This window comes from Dendropsophus ebraccatus, chromosome 6, assembly GCF_027789765.1.
Source record: "Dendropsophus ebraccatus isolate aDenEbr1 chromosome 6, aDenEbr1.pat, whole genome shotgun sequence".
Lineage (NCBI taxonomy): Eukaryota > Metazoa > Chordata > Amphibia > Anura > Hylidae > Dendropsophus > Dendropsophus ebraccatus.
The window spans coordinates 14,460,514-14,477,642 of NC_091459.1; the positions used below are offsets into that span (position 1 = coordinate 14,460,514).

Consider the following 17,129-nt stretch of genomic DNA (forward strand, 5'->3'; position numbering starts at 1 on the left):
TAAACGTCAATTACTAACGCTGACTCATGCTTATGGAAGGATTCACTATCGTCTAAGAACAGCTAACGCAGCAATAAATTGAGTAATCTGCAAATATCTAGAAGAAATTTAAAGAGCTAAGCTCACTATGGGGCTTGGTAATCACAATGGAACTATAGGTAAAAGCTTTATACAGAAGATTTACCCTCTTAAAGGGGTATTCCACTCAAACGTAATTTTTGATATGTTGCTGCCCATGGTGAGACTAACAATACCCTCCATACTTGTTATTATCTATTCAGTCTCCTTCCCCCAGTTCTAAGCTGCTGCTTTCTACTGAAGACACAAAAATCTGTGTGTGAACTTTTCTCTCTGTCTCCCCCTTCTCCCTTCTAAGACAAATGATGTAAACAAGTCCATGGCTGGCTGTATCTGCAACATTGTAGCTTCTTTGTAATGCTAGGAGGGTTCATTTGAGGTCAAGTTGCTGATGAACTCACTGTGATTATTATCCTTCCCGGCATTACAAAGATGCAGATAGGGACTTGTTTAAATAATTTGTCTCAGAAAGGAAGGGGGGAGAGGGAGAGATGGAGAGAAAAGCTCACACACAGATTTTTGTGTCTTTAGCAGAAAGCAGCAGCTGAGAATTGGGGATGATTGACTGGCTTTATCTGCAACATTGTAGGATCTTTGTAATGCTGGGAGGGTTATTCTGAGGTCAAGCTGCTAATGAGCTCACTGTGATTATTCTTCCGAGCATTACAAAGAAGCTACAATGTTGCAGATAGGGACTTGTTTACATCAGCTGTCTCAGAAGGGAGGGGGAGACAGAGAGAAAAGTTCACACACACATTTTTGTCTTTAGTAGAAAGCAGAAGCTTAGAACTGGGGGAAGGAGACTGAATAAATAATAACAAGTATGGATTGAATTGCTAGTTTCACCATGGACAGCAACATATCAAAAATATGTTTGAATGAAATACCCCTTTAATGTACCAAAACATCTCTTTAAAGGGAGTTATCCAGGCTTTTCAAATTAAAGGGGTCTCTTGTCTCCAGATTGGGTGGGGTATCAAACTCAGTTCAATTGAAGTAAATGGAGCTTAATTGCAAACACACCTGACCTGGAGACAAGAGAGGGGGAAAAGTGGTCATGTTTTTGTGACGCTGGATAACCCCTTTAATCGCCTATCTTGTGGATAGGAGATCAATATAAGATCAGTGGGGCTCCATTTCCCAGCACCAATGCCGTTCTTCTGTTTGAAGGGGCTGCAGCTCCCGTGTTAAGTGCTTAACCCCTTTTAATGTTTAGCAGCATTCATCCCTTTTATTTCCAGACTTTTTATTAACAGTGGTGTAAGGTCCTGCAACATTGCAACGCTGCCGCCACTATACGTAGTATAGCTATAGAAGAACGAGCACTGGTCATCACTGAAGTGACCCTGGTGCTGGTTTGGTGCACTGAAGGTAGGACTACCCCCCTCAGTCCATCTATTCACCCTGGCAGCCCTTCTAATGAGTCTTCATCTGTTGCTCTACAGTGATGAGTTCCAAAGTGACATCACTGTAGAACACCTCCCCAATATTCATTAGAAAGGGCGGGCCAGTAGTGGTGGATCGGTGCACTAAGGGTTGTAGTCTGCCCCCCCCCCTTCCCCATCACTGTCATCATAGAAAACTTTTGACATGTCATAGAGTGTTCTCCGATTGGGAGAACGAGCCGGGAGAAGACCACGCTAAGCACAATCCTCTCCCGACTCTGTGTTATGTGATCAGTCGAGCTCATAATGTTGTCATAATAGAGCCTGACTGATTATGCTGACAGAGCGGGGAGTGGACGTGCTGCAGCATGGTCCTCTTCCTGCTAATTCTGATGATCGGTACAGGTCTGAACACTACCTGACTGATCAAAACCTTCGAAATGTCGCTATGACGTTCAGAAAAAATTGATCCGGCAGCATCTAGTGGTCAAACTCTTAGTGAGGTTTATTCAAGCAACATACACCATGGCAACGTTTCAACCCCTGGGGATCATTCTCAAGCCAGGGGTCGAAACGTTGCCATGGTGTACTGTATGTTGCTTGAATAAACATCACTAAGAGTTTGACCACTGGATGCTGCCGGATGAATTGTATCCGGATGTTACTTGGCCTCCTGTTGGGATTGGTACTAGAGATGATAGAACATTGGGAATTGTCGGGTTCAATCGAACTCGATCCTTCAGCATTTGATTCCCGATGCCTACCCGTTCTGTGGGGAAGGTGGAGACAGCGCGCGTACCGCCTGGAAAACAGGGATACAACCTATTACCTAGGCTGTATCCCTGTTTTCCAGGCGGTACGCGCGCTGTCTCCACCTTCCCCACAGAACGGGAAGGCATTGGGCTGAAGGTTCGAGAAGGTTCGAGTTCGATCGAACCTGACAATTCCTGATGTTCGATCCTCTCTAATTGGGACCTCCAGGCATGCATCCTTCTCTACACATTTGTGACTGGTGCCGTTGGACTTTTCTTTTGATGGTATATCTCTATGACAGTGACAGACATTTACTCTTTTCAATGTAAAGATTTTACGTACCCTCTATGCAACTTTGTTGAAAATGTCCATGGAGTTACCATGATTGGAAATTCCTAAGTACATCTCAATGTAAATTCGTAATCTCTCTACGAGGCTACCAACATCTACCAAACCAATGGTGAGAACCTGTGAATAGGCATCATGCAGTAACCCTTATAACGGCGGCCATCATTCGCTATCTCACCTGAAGGTAATGGCATGGTCTCAAGGAAGATTTTATTTCCTGATGGACTAAAGGTTTATCCAAATTAAGGGATGATTTTCGATAGGCTTCTTTTGCTTGGCTTACAGTAAGTGTCGACCATGAGCTCCTTTTCATATATTTTCCTTCCGGGGTCATAGAAAGACCTTCACAGGCCGAACATTTCATGTCGTTGTTACTTTTAGAAGTCTTAAGGGAAAGATCTCCAAAGTGTCCCTGCAGAGATTCAGGATAACAATGAGATATATGGTCTACATGATGTCTATTCATTACACTAGGGGTTCTGTAAGTGCTATCACTGTCCAAATTATCATCCGAACTCCACCACCCTGTCATCCCAGACTTATGTTTGCTGTCTGGTTTTCTTTCCTTACTTTTACTCCTTTTGCTATGCTTTGAGTAATGGCCATGATGGTGGTCATCTCCGCGGCTGTCTCCTTTAGTACCGTTTACGTTGCCTTTGGAGGATCCTTCTAGAGAGTGGGATTTGGTGAAAAGTTTCTGTACAGAATGGACAAGGTGACGTATCCTTCCGGGGCTTTCCGTTCTCTGTTCCGTAGCGGTGGACGTCTTTTGATATTGTAACGTGTGAAATCCATCCCGGTGAAGAGGAAGTTGTTTTTCGAACTGGTCCAACAAGTTGGCGGGAATTCTGTTAATTTTACTACTACTAGTATGGGAGACAGCGCAGTCGTCACGGGTTTCGAAATGGGAACTATAGTGCATTCTTGGGAAAGTGCTACTAGACATATGATCGCTCATCATCACAGGCATCATCATGCATTCGGAGTGGATGGAACTCCGCGGGGAGCAACGGTGGTGGTCCATCTGACAACTCTCCGTAGGACTAAGTAGATAGGACTGCCTGGCTTCTTGCCCATGGTGCCCATGATCATGCACATGTTCACAATCCTCAGGAGATGCTAAGCCACAAGTATGACCGGAACATAACTGGGATTGATTCCTGCTACCAGATAATCCTTTCATATTCCTAAGGACGGGAGAATATTTTTCTTCATTGAAGTGCTGGGAAGGCGACCATGAGTATTGCTGTTGATCTGAAAAGAAGACAAAGTCATTTAAGCAGGGCAGAATAAATCTATACGTTTTTTAAAAAATAATACATATAGTAGGAATTTTTTTTTTTTTTTAATCAAAATGATGTATATGTGATCACTTTTAACATGAGTATAAGTTTGACCTCTGGGACCTGACCAAGCCTAAGATTAAAGGGGTAATTCAGCGAAAATATTTTTCTTTCAAATAAACTGGTTATATACAACATTGGCATTGTTATATACAGAGCCTGGTTATCTACAACATTGGCAGTGTAATACACAGCCTGGTTATATACAACATTGGCAGTGTTATATACAGAGCCCTGTTATATACAACATTGGTAGTGTTATATACAGCCTGGTTATGTACAACATTGGTAGTGTTATGCTGAGCCTGGTTATATACAACATTGACAATGTTAGCGGAGGTCCTGTATACCTGTAGTATATACTTGTTGGAGGTCCTGTAAACCTTTAGTGTATATTTCGGTGAGGACAACACAGAAGAGGTTTCAAAGTTTCTAATACCGTAACCCCCCCTTCCAGGTAGCCACCGCACTGTATACACTCCCCCCCTTGCAGGTACTCATATACTGTATACACTCCCTTCCTGCAGGTAGCCCCCATATTGTACCCCCCCCCCGCAGGTAGCCCCATACTGTATACACCCCCCACCCCTGTGGGTAGCCCCCATACTCTATCCATTCCCCCCACTTGCAGATAGCCCCCATACTCTATACACCCCCCCCCGGCAGGTAGTCCCTATACTGTATACACTCCATCCCCGCAGGTAGCCCCCATACTCTATACACTCGACCCCCGCAGGTAGCCCCCATACTCTATACAACCCCCCTTCTTGCAGGTAGCCCCCATACTGTATACACTTCACCCCCGCAGGTTGCCCCCATACTGCATACACTTCCCCCTTCTTGCAGGTAGACCCCATACTGTATACAGCAGCCCACCCCGTTAACCCCATGGCCGCTGGAGCGTATACATCACCTGGTCCCCGCTCCGACAGACAGACTTTAATTTTTATATTATAAAAATAGAAAAATACTTAGTTACTAAAGTGTCATTTTTTTTTCTCTTCAGTAACTATACAGTAACAGAATGACTCTCCCAGTTATTTAACATTCATCCCATAATGAGTGTTTTATAACCTTCCAAATAAATGTCAGCATTTCTAACTGTATCATCATGGAAATAAGCGCCGGGAAGTTGTATGTTTTAACCTTTGCGATATGTTTGTCGGCCATAAAACCAGTAAATGATCCGTTATTTCTCAAATGCTTCTTAAAGAAAATGTGACAAGAAAATCATAGGCTTTACTTATTAATTTCTTCTCAGAACTGCAGGACCCAAAGGAAATGCAGTGTATACAGACTGGAAGGGATCAAGAACGGCGCCGATACGTACAGTAACCCCGCTATTCCTCCATCACTACTGGTAACAACATTAACATACAGGACTGGGCCTAATGTTTATATCCCAGATAATAGATTGATGGCGGGAATGAACGGCGGCAATAATCATAGCATTTAGTCATCATTCTAGCATATTATCCTTTATTCACAATCCAATACTAATGCTCTGTAAGTATTCACGTAAAACGCACTCGAGAAATTACAGGGTGGATATTTAGATACAATTATTCCGATCCTTATCACTATTATAGTCGCATAGCGGTAATAGAGACGGCAGAACGGTAGCGGCAGGTGGTCAGGCTGGATAAATCCAATTTTATCCTGTTTCGTTGCAAAGAAATGACCAGAAATCTAACGCAACGCGTTGATTCTTAGGGTCCTATTACACGGAGCGATTTTTAACGACTAACGATAAACGATCGCAAACAAGATTTTTTTATCGTTAACCTGAAATTGTTGACCATATTACACAGAACGATGGTGGTTAGTTACGATCGTTACTACGTTCGTTATTGTGATCGTTACTATGATCGTTTATTCCCTCTGATCCCAGAAAAGCAATGAACAATGTGCAATTACACTGAACGATTAGTGAAAAAATGCGGAACTTGAGCGAACGAATGTGGAATTACAGCGAACGATTAACGATAATTTTAGGGTCAGACCTAAATCAACGATCAACGACATACGAACGATTTTGCGATCGTTGCTCGCAATTACACAGAACAATTCGAACGATACAACGATTTTTTGCACGATAATCGTCCTGTGTAATTAGTTTTCAAAAACTTATAAATGGCAGCAAATAAATCCGGTACAAAGAGAACTGAACGTTCCTTTAATATCAATGGAAAATGCCATGACTGCCTACGGTTAAAGGGGTAGTTCACAAAAAAAAATCTAATCAACTGGTGCTAGACAGTGCCAGAGATTTGTAATTTACTTCGATTAAAAATTATTTCAAGTCTTCCAGTACTTATCAGCTGTTGTGTGCCCTGCAGGTAGTGGTGTATTCTTTCCAGTCTGGGGAGCAGGAGAGGTTTTCTATGGGGATTTGCTGCTGCTCTGGACAGTTCCTGACATGGACAGAGGTGGCAGCAGAGAGCACTGGGTCAGATCAGAGAAAAGACACCACTTCCTGCAGGACATGCAGCAGCTGATAAGTGCCTGAAGATTGGACATTTTTGAAGAGAAGTAAAATACAAATCTCTGGAACTTTCTGGCACCAGTCAATTTGAAATAATTTTATGGGGGGGGGGGGGGGAACTACCCCTTTAACCCTTAGCACTGGTTACTGTTACTGGGCTGGGTGGCCTCTATACATAATACTTTCTCACATGACAGGGCACCATATGGCACAACATAAAGTCCCCATTGTAGACATAGGCACTCTGTGCTTTTTTTTGGTACTGATTGCGCAATAATCAACAAAAATATTTTACCACATTTTGCTTAAAACCACAGGAATGTGTAGATATAATCTGGGGTTAAAGCCATAGTATGAATGTGTACGCAAGCTTTACTATATAAAAAAAAGTGTGGGGGAGATATTTCAAACATGGTGTAAAGTGAAACTGGCTCAGTTGCCCCTAGCAACCAATCAGATTCCACCTTTCAATTTCCAAAGAGTCTGTGAGGAATGAAAGGTGGAATCTGATTGGTTGTTTCTTTGAAGACTAAATTCAACCACTAGGAGGTCCCCAAGTCCACAATGACACCCCAGAAAATGTTGCAAACACCACTGGAATGCAACTGGGACAGCAGGGGAAGCATGCCTCTAACACGCCAAAGTCGCATCATCATTACGCCACTATCACAGCCTTTCAACTATACACTCCAAACACAATATAACCTCTTTCTAAAGTGGAAAAAAATAACAGGAAACCTTATTTCCTCTACATTAGCATTGACAGAAAGCCATACTGTAAGAAAAAAAAAATTACTGCACCCCTATAAATCATGTTGCCAATGACAACCACAGGTGGCATAGGCAAGGGGGAAATCAAAAGAGCCCCCACCCCTAACTGTCATTGTGTCTGTGATGTGGTCACTTACTGCTAACTTGCCCCGCTACAATTACAATGTAAGGCCCCGTTCACACTGAGCAAGAACGTCGGAATCCCGCCATGCTCATTGTGGTGTTATGAGTGAAGGAGAGGGCGCGCGCTCCTCCGCTGCCGCCGATCTCCGCTCGAAGAAATGACATGTCATGTCTTTGAGCAGAGAGGGGAGGAAGCGGACACGTGCGCTTCACTCACAGTGAGACACTGAGCATGGCGGGATTCTGCGAAGTTCTCACTCAGTGGTGTGAACAGGGCCTAACAGTAAAAAGGTCTGGAGAATCAGCTGCCTGCCTGTCTGTCTGTCTGTCTAAGTAGATGATGTGCTGGTAGCCAGCCTATTCACTGTATGGACGGAGCTATATACTGTGCTGTGTAGTAGCTCTAAAAAGGGCTTTTGGGTTTTTGTCTGCCTACAATCACTTAAAATCCTAACTGTCCCTACTCCAAGATCTCTCCCTCAACTTGTCCTGCAACAATTAGACTGTGGCTGCAAATAGATGAACTGAAGCCTTTTCTTCACAGTGAGCAGCTGCCTGCCTGTCTGTGAGAATAAGCAGCAGATGTTCTGGTAGCCGGCCTATTCACAGGGAATCTGTAGATATATGCCGACATGTGTATAATTGTAGCCCTAACAGGGGCTTTTGGGGTCTTTCCTGCCTAGAATTAGCTAAATCCTCACTTTCCCTTCTCCAGCCTCTCTCCCTGACTAGCAGCAACATGGCATTTGATGACGAGCAGGAAAAGCCAAGTTCCTATACTCTGGAGGTCACATGACTTAGGGGCCTATTCCATGGAACGGTAATCGGCCAAATTGGCCTGCAAATCTAAAATCATCGGGCGCAGACCAGCCATTGCTGTGTGGAGTAGCGGTGAGCGGCGGGCAACCGACGATTTCACAAACAGCATACATTACCTTACCAGGCTGCAGGTCTTCTCTTGCCCTCCTTCTCTCCCGGTCCTGCGCGCAGCAGCAGCTTCGAAGCGGCCTGTCTGAACTGACAGACTGCTCAGCCAATCAGTGGCCGCAGCGGTCCTGGCCAGTGATTGGCTGAGCGGTCTGTCAGCTTAGACAGGCAGCTCTGAAGCCTCTGCTGCGCGCGGAAGCGGGAGGAAGATGGAGCGCAGGAGAAGCCCTGCAACATGTTTAGGTAAAGTATGGTGTTTAAACAAGGGCTGCAAGAACATCAGTAACGATGTCCCTGCAGCCTTTGCTAAACGATTATTGGGCCGTGGACTAGGCCCAGGCCCGTGGAATAGGCCCATGTTTACATTATTGATCGGGCCCCCATCGGCCCGTGGAATAGGACCCTAAGCCAGCCAATGAATGTAGACGCTAGTTTCACAATGTCAGCGTGCTCTTAGGGCCTCTCACACCCCCTGCATAGTTATTGGCTAGAAAAAGGCGCCAGGGTAGGTGGGAGGAGAAGCAAATTCCTACTGTGTTTTCGGTTGGATGCTCGATCGAAAACGAGTATTTTGAATAGTGTAGTATTTGGTCGAATAGCTAGTCAGTCAAGTAATACTCGCTCATCATAATAATTATGTCTTCGCTTGATTAATTGTTGCTGAATGTAAACAATGCACACTAACGGCAAAAAGACAAAAACATCAGTTTCCATGGGAATGCATAAGTCATCAAATGTTTCTAATATATTAAATTTAATTAAACATACACCGTGCCGCAAAATCTTAAAATAACCGGCATAAGATTCTAATACAAGAGCCATAAATATCGGTTTCTAATTGACATTTATTTTGTTTTTATTTGTTTGTTTTTATTGTATTAAAATGTTATTGCTGTGAATTAGCACAAGGTTACTTTGTTACATTGTTCTCTTTGATGCTGATATACAGAATAACACAGGGGTAGGGAACCTTGGTTCTCCAGCTGTTGCAAAACTACAACTCCCATCATGTATGGACAGCTAACGCTAAAGCTCCTACTATTCAGGCATGATGGGAGTTGTAGTTTTGCAACAGCTGGAGAACCAAGGTTCCCTTCCCCGGATTTATTATGACATTCACAAATAAATGCACAAAACTTCTACAATGCATCTTAGGGTCCTATTACACGGGACAATTATAGTGCGAAAAATCATTGTATCGTTTGAATTTAAATGATAATCGTTCTGTGTAACGAAAAATTGTTGAACGTTGATTTAGATCTGATCCTAAAATTATCGCTAATCGTTTGCTAATTGTTCGCTGTAATTCCATTAGCGATGTCCATGCAGCCCTTGCCCGAATACCTGATGCTTCTCTCTTGGGCTCCGCAGCTTCCTGGTCCCGGGGGCTGCAGTGTCAGCTGACAGGCCGATCAGACGCTGCAGCTGCCGGGATGGGGAAGCTGTCAAGCACAGGGGAGAAGACCGGGAGCGGGAAGGGTTACGGTGTCAGATGTTTGGGCAATCATCAGCCGTCAGCCACGCATCGCTATTACACGTACTAACGATCATTTCATCGGCTGATCATTGTTTAAATTATATGGAGTGATTCGACCGATTATAATCGCTTTGTGTAATAGGGCCCTTAGATTGGACCACATTGACTCTTAGTATATTCTCCAGCTTTGGAACATCTCCCCGCATTCGGTATAATCTTCCGTGCAGAAAACCTCGAGTTTTTAGGAGAATTCTATTTACAGTGTAGCTTTATTGTTTTATAAATGTAGAGAGATTTCATTGTTCTCCTGCTTACAGTACAGAACGATTAGCTTCTCGGCGGGAAGTCATTGCCTGAGACAAGAAGGCAAATGTTTACCGTGGATCCGTCTGTAGAGCTGCCACAGGTTGATGGGGGGTGGAGGGGGAGGTGACGAATTAAGCAATAAAATAACTTTTATTATTAGTCAGAATGTGCAGCAAATAAATTTTCCTCTGTTTTGCTTTGATTAATTTCTTACAATCTAGTGAAACAGTTATTATTTGTAATTTTATACTTCAACAAGAAAACAATTGTGCAATTGAGATGTAAACTCAGACTCGACAGGATCTCGAGGATCAAGCACTTTACTTGTGATGAGTTTAGGTTCTGTATCCCAATGGCTTAAATAAAAACGTAGTGGGGGATGGGGGAGGGGGATAAATGCTTTTGTAGTGTTGTATGATATTATAGGAGTTATTTAATGTCAGTACATTTATTACTATAAAGAACTAGGAAGATCGTCATGACCATATACTGCCATGTGCTTATTTAACCCCCTGTTTTCCTGCTGCAACATTTACTACATTAGGTTTACCAACCACATCTACTGGAAGTCTCTTCCAAGTGTCTACTACTCTAGCCTCCAACTTAGATTGTGCCCCCTTGTTTTTTTTTTTAGTTTTTTTTTTAAGGGATAAATTATTTTTTTAAAGGATAGATCTAACATGCTGATATGTCCCTATTGCACAGGAGAAGCCTCCTTGGCGCTGTTCCGGTGCAGTTAGTCTTTTGCGCCATGGTCCGGTAAGGAGCACTGGCCGCCCCCATAGTGCCGATCCTGCCCGGGCTGGCCTGCTCCTTTCTAATGGTGATGAATGGAGTAGGCTGGATTGACGCTATGGGGTTGGACAGGGCTCCTAACAGTATGAATGGACCAAGGCGCAAAAGACTAACTGCCCTGAGGAGGGAGGCAAGAGACATATCTTCCTCCTTCACATGTCCTGTGCAATAGGTACAGACTCCTCTAACCTGCTGATAGTTCTCTTTAAAGGAGAATACTGGCAAAAATTTTTATTAAAGGGAACCTGTCACCCACCCCCCCACCCCCCGTGCCAGGGTGACAGGCTCCCGACCCCCCATTAGAGCACCCTATACTCACCTAATCCCGGCGGGTCCCGCTTCTGGAGGTGGTCGGGTGACGGAGATCTCAGCCGCTGCAGCCCGGCGCACGCTGAGAGATAGAGAATGACGGAGCGCTGGACTCTCCTGTCATTCTCTATGAGCGTTGGACTCATCTCTCAGCGCGCGCGCCGGGCTGCAGCGGCTGAGATCTCCGTCACCCGACCACCTCCAGAAGCGGGACCCGGCGGGATTAGGTGAGTATAGGGTGCTCTAATGGGGGGTCGGGAGCCTGTCACCCCGGCACGGGGGGTGACAGGTTCCCTTTAAAGTATTGTATTGTCCCCTAAAAGTTATACAAATCACCAATATACACTTATTACGGGAAATGCTTATAAAGTGCTTTTTTTCCCTGCACTTACTACTGCATCAAGGCTTCACTTCCTGGATAACATGGTGATGTCACTTCCTGGATAACATGGTGATGTCACTTCCTGGATAACATGGTGATGTCACTTCATACAAGCCAAGTAAAACAATTAAGCGTCTAGCAGAATAATGTAGAGGCCGCAGCTGAGCAGAATTATGTGATACAGTGCGCATTAAGCCGCCACAACCTCGCTGCACACCGGTCTTGTCAAAATTAATTACATTTTACTATGGGTGCACCTGATATCACAAAACCTCCATGAACATTGGATTCGGTAGGAATTTAAAGCCAAGGAACATATCTGAATAAAACAAAAAGCCAGGAGATAAATAAGTCTGTGATGTGATTCCCTGAATAGTCGTGCAGTGATATTAATTCACTGTAATATCACTGCACGGGAACCAGAAAAATACTCTCCTGCTAATGTCCTATAACCCTGCCTATAATATGCAGCAACAAGACCTCAGCATTAGCTGCTGTGTTATTACACACTTGCCTTACCCATGTGCAGGCATCGAGTATATATATATATATATATATATATATATATATATATATACACACACACAAATTGGGTAGAGTTGAATGTATCTTATGCACTGATGCTTTCGTGAGAGGAGCTTACAATATAGATGTGAGCAGAGCACATGGATGTCCTAGATATGCCAGGAGGAGAACTGCTCTTTGCAGCATTGTTTCATTCTGACTTAAAGGGGTACTCCGGTGGATTTTTTTTTCTTTCAAGTCAACTGGTTTCAGAATGTTATATAGATTTGTATTTTACTTCTATTCAAAAATCTCAAGTCTTCCCATACTTATCAGCTGCTGTATGTCCTGCAGGAAGCCGTGTATTCTTTCCAGTCTGACGCAGTGCTCTCTGCTGCCACCTCTGTCCATGTCCGGAACTGTCCAGAACAGGAGAGGTTTTCTAAGGGGATTTGCTGCTGCTCTGGACATTTCATGTTATGGAAAGAGGGGGCAGCAGAGAGCACTGTGTCAGACTGGAAAGAATACACCACTTCCTGCACAACATACAGCAGCTGATAAGTACTGGAAGACTGGTGATTTTTAAACAGAAGTCAATTACAAATCTATATAACGTTATGCAACCAGTTGATTTTAAAGAAAAAGATTGTTTCCAGAGTACAATTGTAACGTGAGCATAGCCTTATCCTGAAAAGTTATTTGAACTTCAGGTATACGTTATTATCCCATCCCCCCCCCCCCCAAACCTCACTATTTTCAGAAGAGAATACATTACTTTGTCTACAATATAGAATATGGTGCCATGGATACCAAAGATATTGCTAGAAGTCCAGCCAAAATAAATCTGCGGAAGGCATAATAACGAACATAATAAAGAACATAAGAACATAATAAAATGTATACTTACCCATCCCTGTGCCCCCGCAGCAATACATCACTTCACAACCCAGGCTCAGGAATTCCCATTCAGCCAGTCAGTGACTGAAGCGGGACACCGTTGACTGAGCAGGTACTACCCCCTAGGTTGTGATGTACCAGGAAGAAGCTGGAGCCCGGCGGGCGTCAGGGAACTTGTAATGTGGTGCAGCAGGGGCACCAGGACAGGTAAGTATACCTTCTTTATTACCTTCCTTCTGCAGAATTTTCATTTTTGACAGACTTCTCCTTTCACAAAATGACCTCATATTTTCTGTCGACTAGAGCTGTACTTTCAAGAATATACATTATTATTTTTATGCACTTTCTAGTATAAAGTTTAATACTGAACTAAATGCAGCTAAACCCTTGGAATATTCAACATTAATACTGCAATAGAAGTAGCTATGAATTTCATATAACGTTTAGAAATGACAATACTATTTATATGGAGACCTTGCCATCAGGTTTATTAGACTTGTGATAACAGTGAACGCTTCAAAGACAATAATAGTTACACACACAATCCAGAATCTAGTTCCCTTGGAAACAGCAATACAGTTCCCAATGGGCCCTCTCGCCTTTCCATTCCAGCTCTATGTGGCTGCAGCAGCTGCCTCTCAGAATACCTGAGCTGCGTCTCTGAAAGGGATAAATACAATGAAAACTGTAGCTATAACCTCAGAAGGAAAAGACAACAAGGGTATCCAAGGGGGTGTTTACAAATGAAGACTTCTGATGCGGAGATGTTCCATAAATCCAATCCTTATGCAGCGGAGACCATTCAGATGTACGGAACAAATATTTGTATCGTATTTGTATTGATAGTTAAAGAAGTCTGGTCGATTATAAAATCCAGCAGCCAGTGAGAGCTGAAGGGGGGGGGGGGGGGAGAATTCATTACAAGTACTAACTTACCTGTCCCCATGTCCATGATGGGACCGGCCTCGGGACCCCTGTCGGAAGGCATTTTCCACCGAGTTGTGATGACGCCATGACTCCCGACTCATGGACTGGCCGCTCAGCCAATCAGTGACTAGAGTGGCCACTTCCCAGTCCCTGACTGGCTGAGCGGCCAGTCCATCAGCCGGGTTGTGATGTGTCAGCACTGGAGATCCCAGACCCTGACGGGGGAACTGAGGCCGTTCCTGCTTTGGCTGTCCAGGCATGATGGGAATTGTAGTTTTGCAACAGCTGGAGGGCTGAAGGTTCCCCATGCCTCATTTAACCCCCCTCCCGCCGCTGCAGTGTAAATTAATGTCGCTGCAGTCTATGCCTGATGCTGCAGCGACGTTAATTTACGCTGCAGGATGACACAGGCGCAGGAGCTGCGCCTGAGTCATCTGCGGCAGGTCCCGGCTATCAGTTAACCCTATAGATACTGCGGTTAGCACCACCGTAGCATCTATAGGGCTCCTGACAGAGAATTCTCCCTCTACAGAGGTCGAATTCTCTGTCCGGTGTCCATCGGGGCTCTGCGAAGTGATCTCAGAGCCCCGATGGTAGCCATGGAAACGTAAGCCTCAGGCCCCCTCCCCTGTCTCTCCCCTGCCGCTGTTACAAGATTGTGGCAGCGGCAGGGGACAGGGGAGAGGGGGCAGACACAGGGAAATGAGCTTATGGGATCATTATGATCCCATAAGCTGATGTCCAAACACGACCTGGGCATTGATGCATTAATGACCCCAGTTAAAGGGTAAGCCGAGTAAGCCTATAAAGTGCCAACCTCTTCCTGACTACCCTGACAATCCTTTATTGCCTCTTGCTTTTTGAGAAAGCAGAAATCAATAGTCCAGCCGATTTTAAGAAACTTTGTAATTGGGTTTATTAGCCAAATATGCCATTATCTGCATGTAAAAAGCATTTTCCCAGGTCCCCCCTCCTCTTCTTTCTGCCATCCACTCCTCAGAATCAGGAAATCTCGACTGTTTTTTCACCAGTCGGATCTGTCTGGTCTATGAAGAGGGGAGGGGGAGGGGGAAGGGGCGAGATTAGCGGGCAGCTGAGAGCCGAGAACAAAGGATTGCCCAGTGGGGGAGCTATTCATAGTGCTATTCAGAGGTCCATGGTGACTGTCAGAGGAGAGAGCCCTTGATGTGAATGTAAATGAACTCTTTGTTGTCCTGTTTTGCTGCCTCTACTTTCTCTCTTTTCATAGGAAAACCATAAAGAAAGAGGGAGAGCTTCAAACTGCTTTTTCATGATAAAAATTCATTTTTTGGCTAATAAACCCAATTACAAAGTTTCTTAAAATCGCCTGTACTATTGATTTCTGCAATAAAATTTTAACGACAGTGACACTTGCCTGTTATTGCATTCAGTGTACCAGTCCTTTGCCTAGTTTCCTGACTAAATTCTGCCTGCTGCCTGCCCTGACCTGTCAGCCTGTCCATGAGTAGACACCTGTCTTACATTCCTGTACCTCGTTTCACCTGGGCTGCCACCGCAGGCGAGTTGCGCCAGATCACCAGAGTCAACCGGTCCCCCCAAGTCTACTGCCAACTCTATATGTTACATATTACTTACCCATGTCTGCTTTTGTGGCTGCTCTTACTTTACCTTCATACTTTTAATTTGATGAGATTCTATTAATCATAACATTAATGTAATAAAATGAGATGGTGCCCTTGTCTGACAGCAGCAGATATGACATTAGACCTTCCGGTAAGCGCTGTGCCAAGTCGGCAACCTTACAGGGCTCTCTGGCCAGACACACAATGTCCTGCACTGATTTCTAATGACAACGATAGGAACAAAGAAGAGGGAGTTACTTGCAGCATCAACTGTTTTCTAACTGTGAGACATCAAACCATGAAGCAGGTAAGTTTTCTTTTACTATGGAGAGTCACTATGGCAAATACAACTCACTCGTGACTGATAAGTAATATGTATCTTAAAAGAGACTGTCAGTAGGTTTCTATGGTGTCCTTTCTCAGGGTAGCATAAACTAGTGACCGTAAAGCTGAACAGAATGATGTATCACTTACATTGTTCTGTGCAGCTGATCCAGAGATCCAGAGATCTCCTCCTGAATAACATTATGTGCATGAGCCCAGTAGTCCTGGATATTCATGAAAAGCAGAAAACTCCGTCCACCAGCAGCTGATTGGCAGTTATCTATCCATGCTGTGCATAGTCAGTCAACTCTCAATCAGCGGCTGGAGGGCGGGGGGAGGGGTGTGGCAAGAATCATATTCTCCTGCATATTAGGAGAACGGCTGAACAGAATGATGTAAGTAATACACTTATCTGTTCAGCATTTCTGTCACCAGTGTATGCTGCCCTCATTTAAGGAGGAATAAACCTTGTGACAGGTTCCATTCAAAACATCATATCATAGCAGTTAAAAAATAAAAAAAATAAATTGTAACATATAAATTCAGTATAGCTTAGACAGAAATAAAACAGATAATAAATTTAAAAAATCCCATAAACCCACCAATTCAAGAAGCAATTTATCTCATACTATGTTTACAAAATGTTTCTGTTTAATCTATGTGTTGGAGGATTCCTTTATGTACATGGCTAACATTTACCATTTAGTGACATTCTTTAAAGGGGAAGTATCAGGGGACGAATAGCCCCCTTTTGCGCACGTGGCGCAGAGGAGGATGGTATGTCTCTTACCTCCCTCCTCTGTGCCATTCCCATGCTATTAGCAGTGCAATCTTTGACCCGCAGCACTGCTAGGAGCACTGCCCCGCCCCCATGACACTGAGCCGCCCCACCCCTTCTAATGATAACCAATGAAGCAGGCGGGCCGCATCGGCGGAATGGGGGTGGGGCAGTGCTCTTAATGGTGCTCCAGGCCAAAAGAAGACTACTGGAAAATATCTGTTACACTCTTTTAGCTGCTGTTGAGTAATGGAAGGGTCTATGGATACGTTAACCATAAACGCTGGATGCTTCTAAAGCGAATACAGCAAAGAGACACAGCCAACGTGCTTTAAACCTAGCCTCATACAGTATGCATTAGGAAAGCAATGTATGCTGATACACTATGACGGTTATAATGGGTAACGAAAGCAATATGTTTTGTAGAATACGAAACATAGAGCAAGAACATAAAAAATGAAAGTCAAATTCACCATAAAAACTAGTAATGTACAGCTTCTGGTCTCAAAAGAAGACGTTGAATTCAAAGTGAATCTCGACCTGTGTAACTCAAGGCATGATTCATCGGGGAAATCCATTTTATTCTTGCTACGTCTTCAATGAACTGTAGATC

At 44.0% G+C, this 17,129-nt stretch overlaps 1 protein-coding gene across 1 annotated transcript in view; it reads right to left on the bottom strand.

The window, feature by feature from the left end:
• Positions 1-17,129, bottom strand: part of DLGAP2 (DLG associated protein 2) — a 180,352-nt gene that overhangs the window by 101,164 nt on the left and 62,059 nt on the right. The window contains exon 3 of the mRNA XM_069974533.1: positions 2,743-3,818. Within this exon, the coding sequence (XP_069830634.1) occupies positions 2,743-3,818 (1,076 nt within the window). The remainder of the gene's footprint in view (positions 1-2,742; positions 3,819-17,129) is intronic.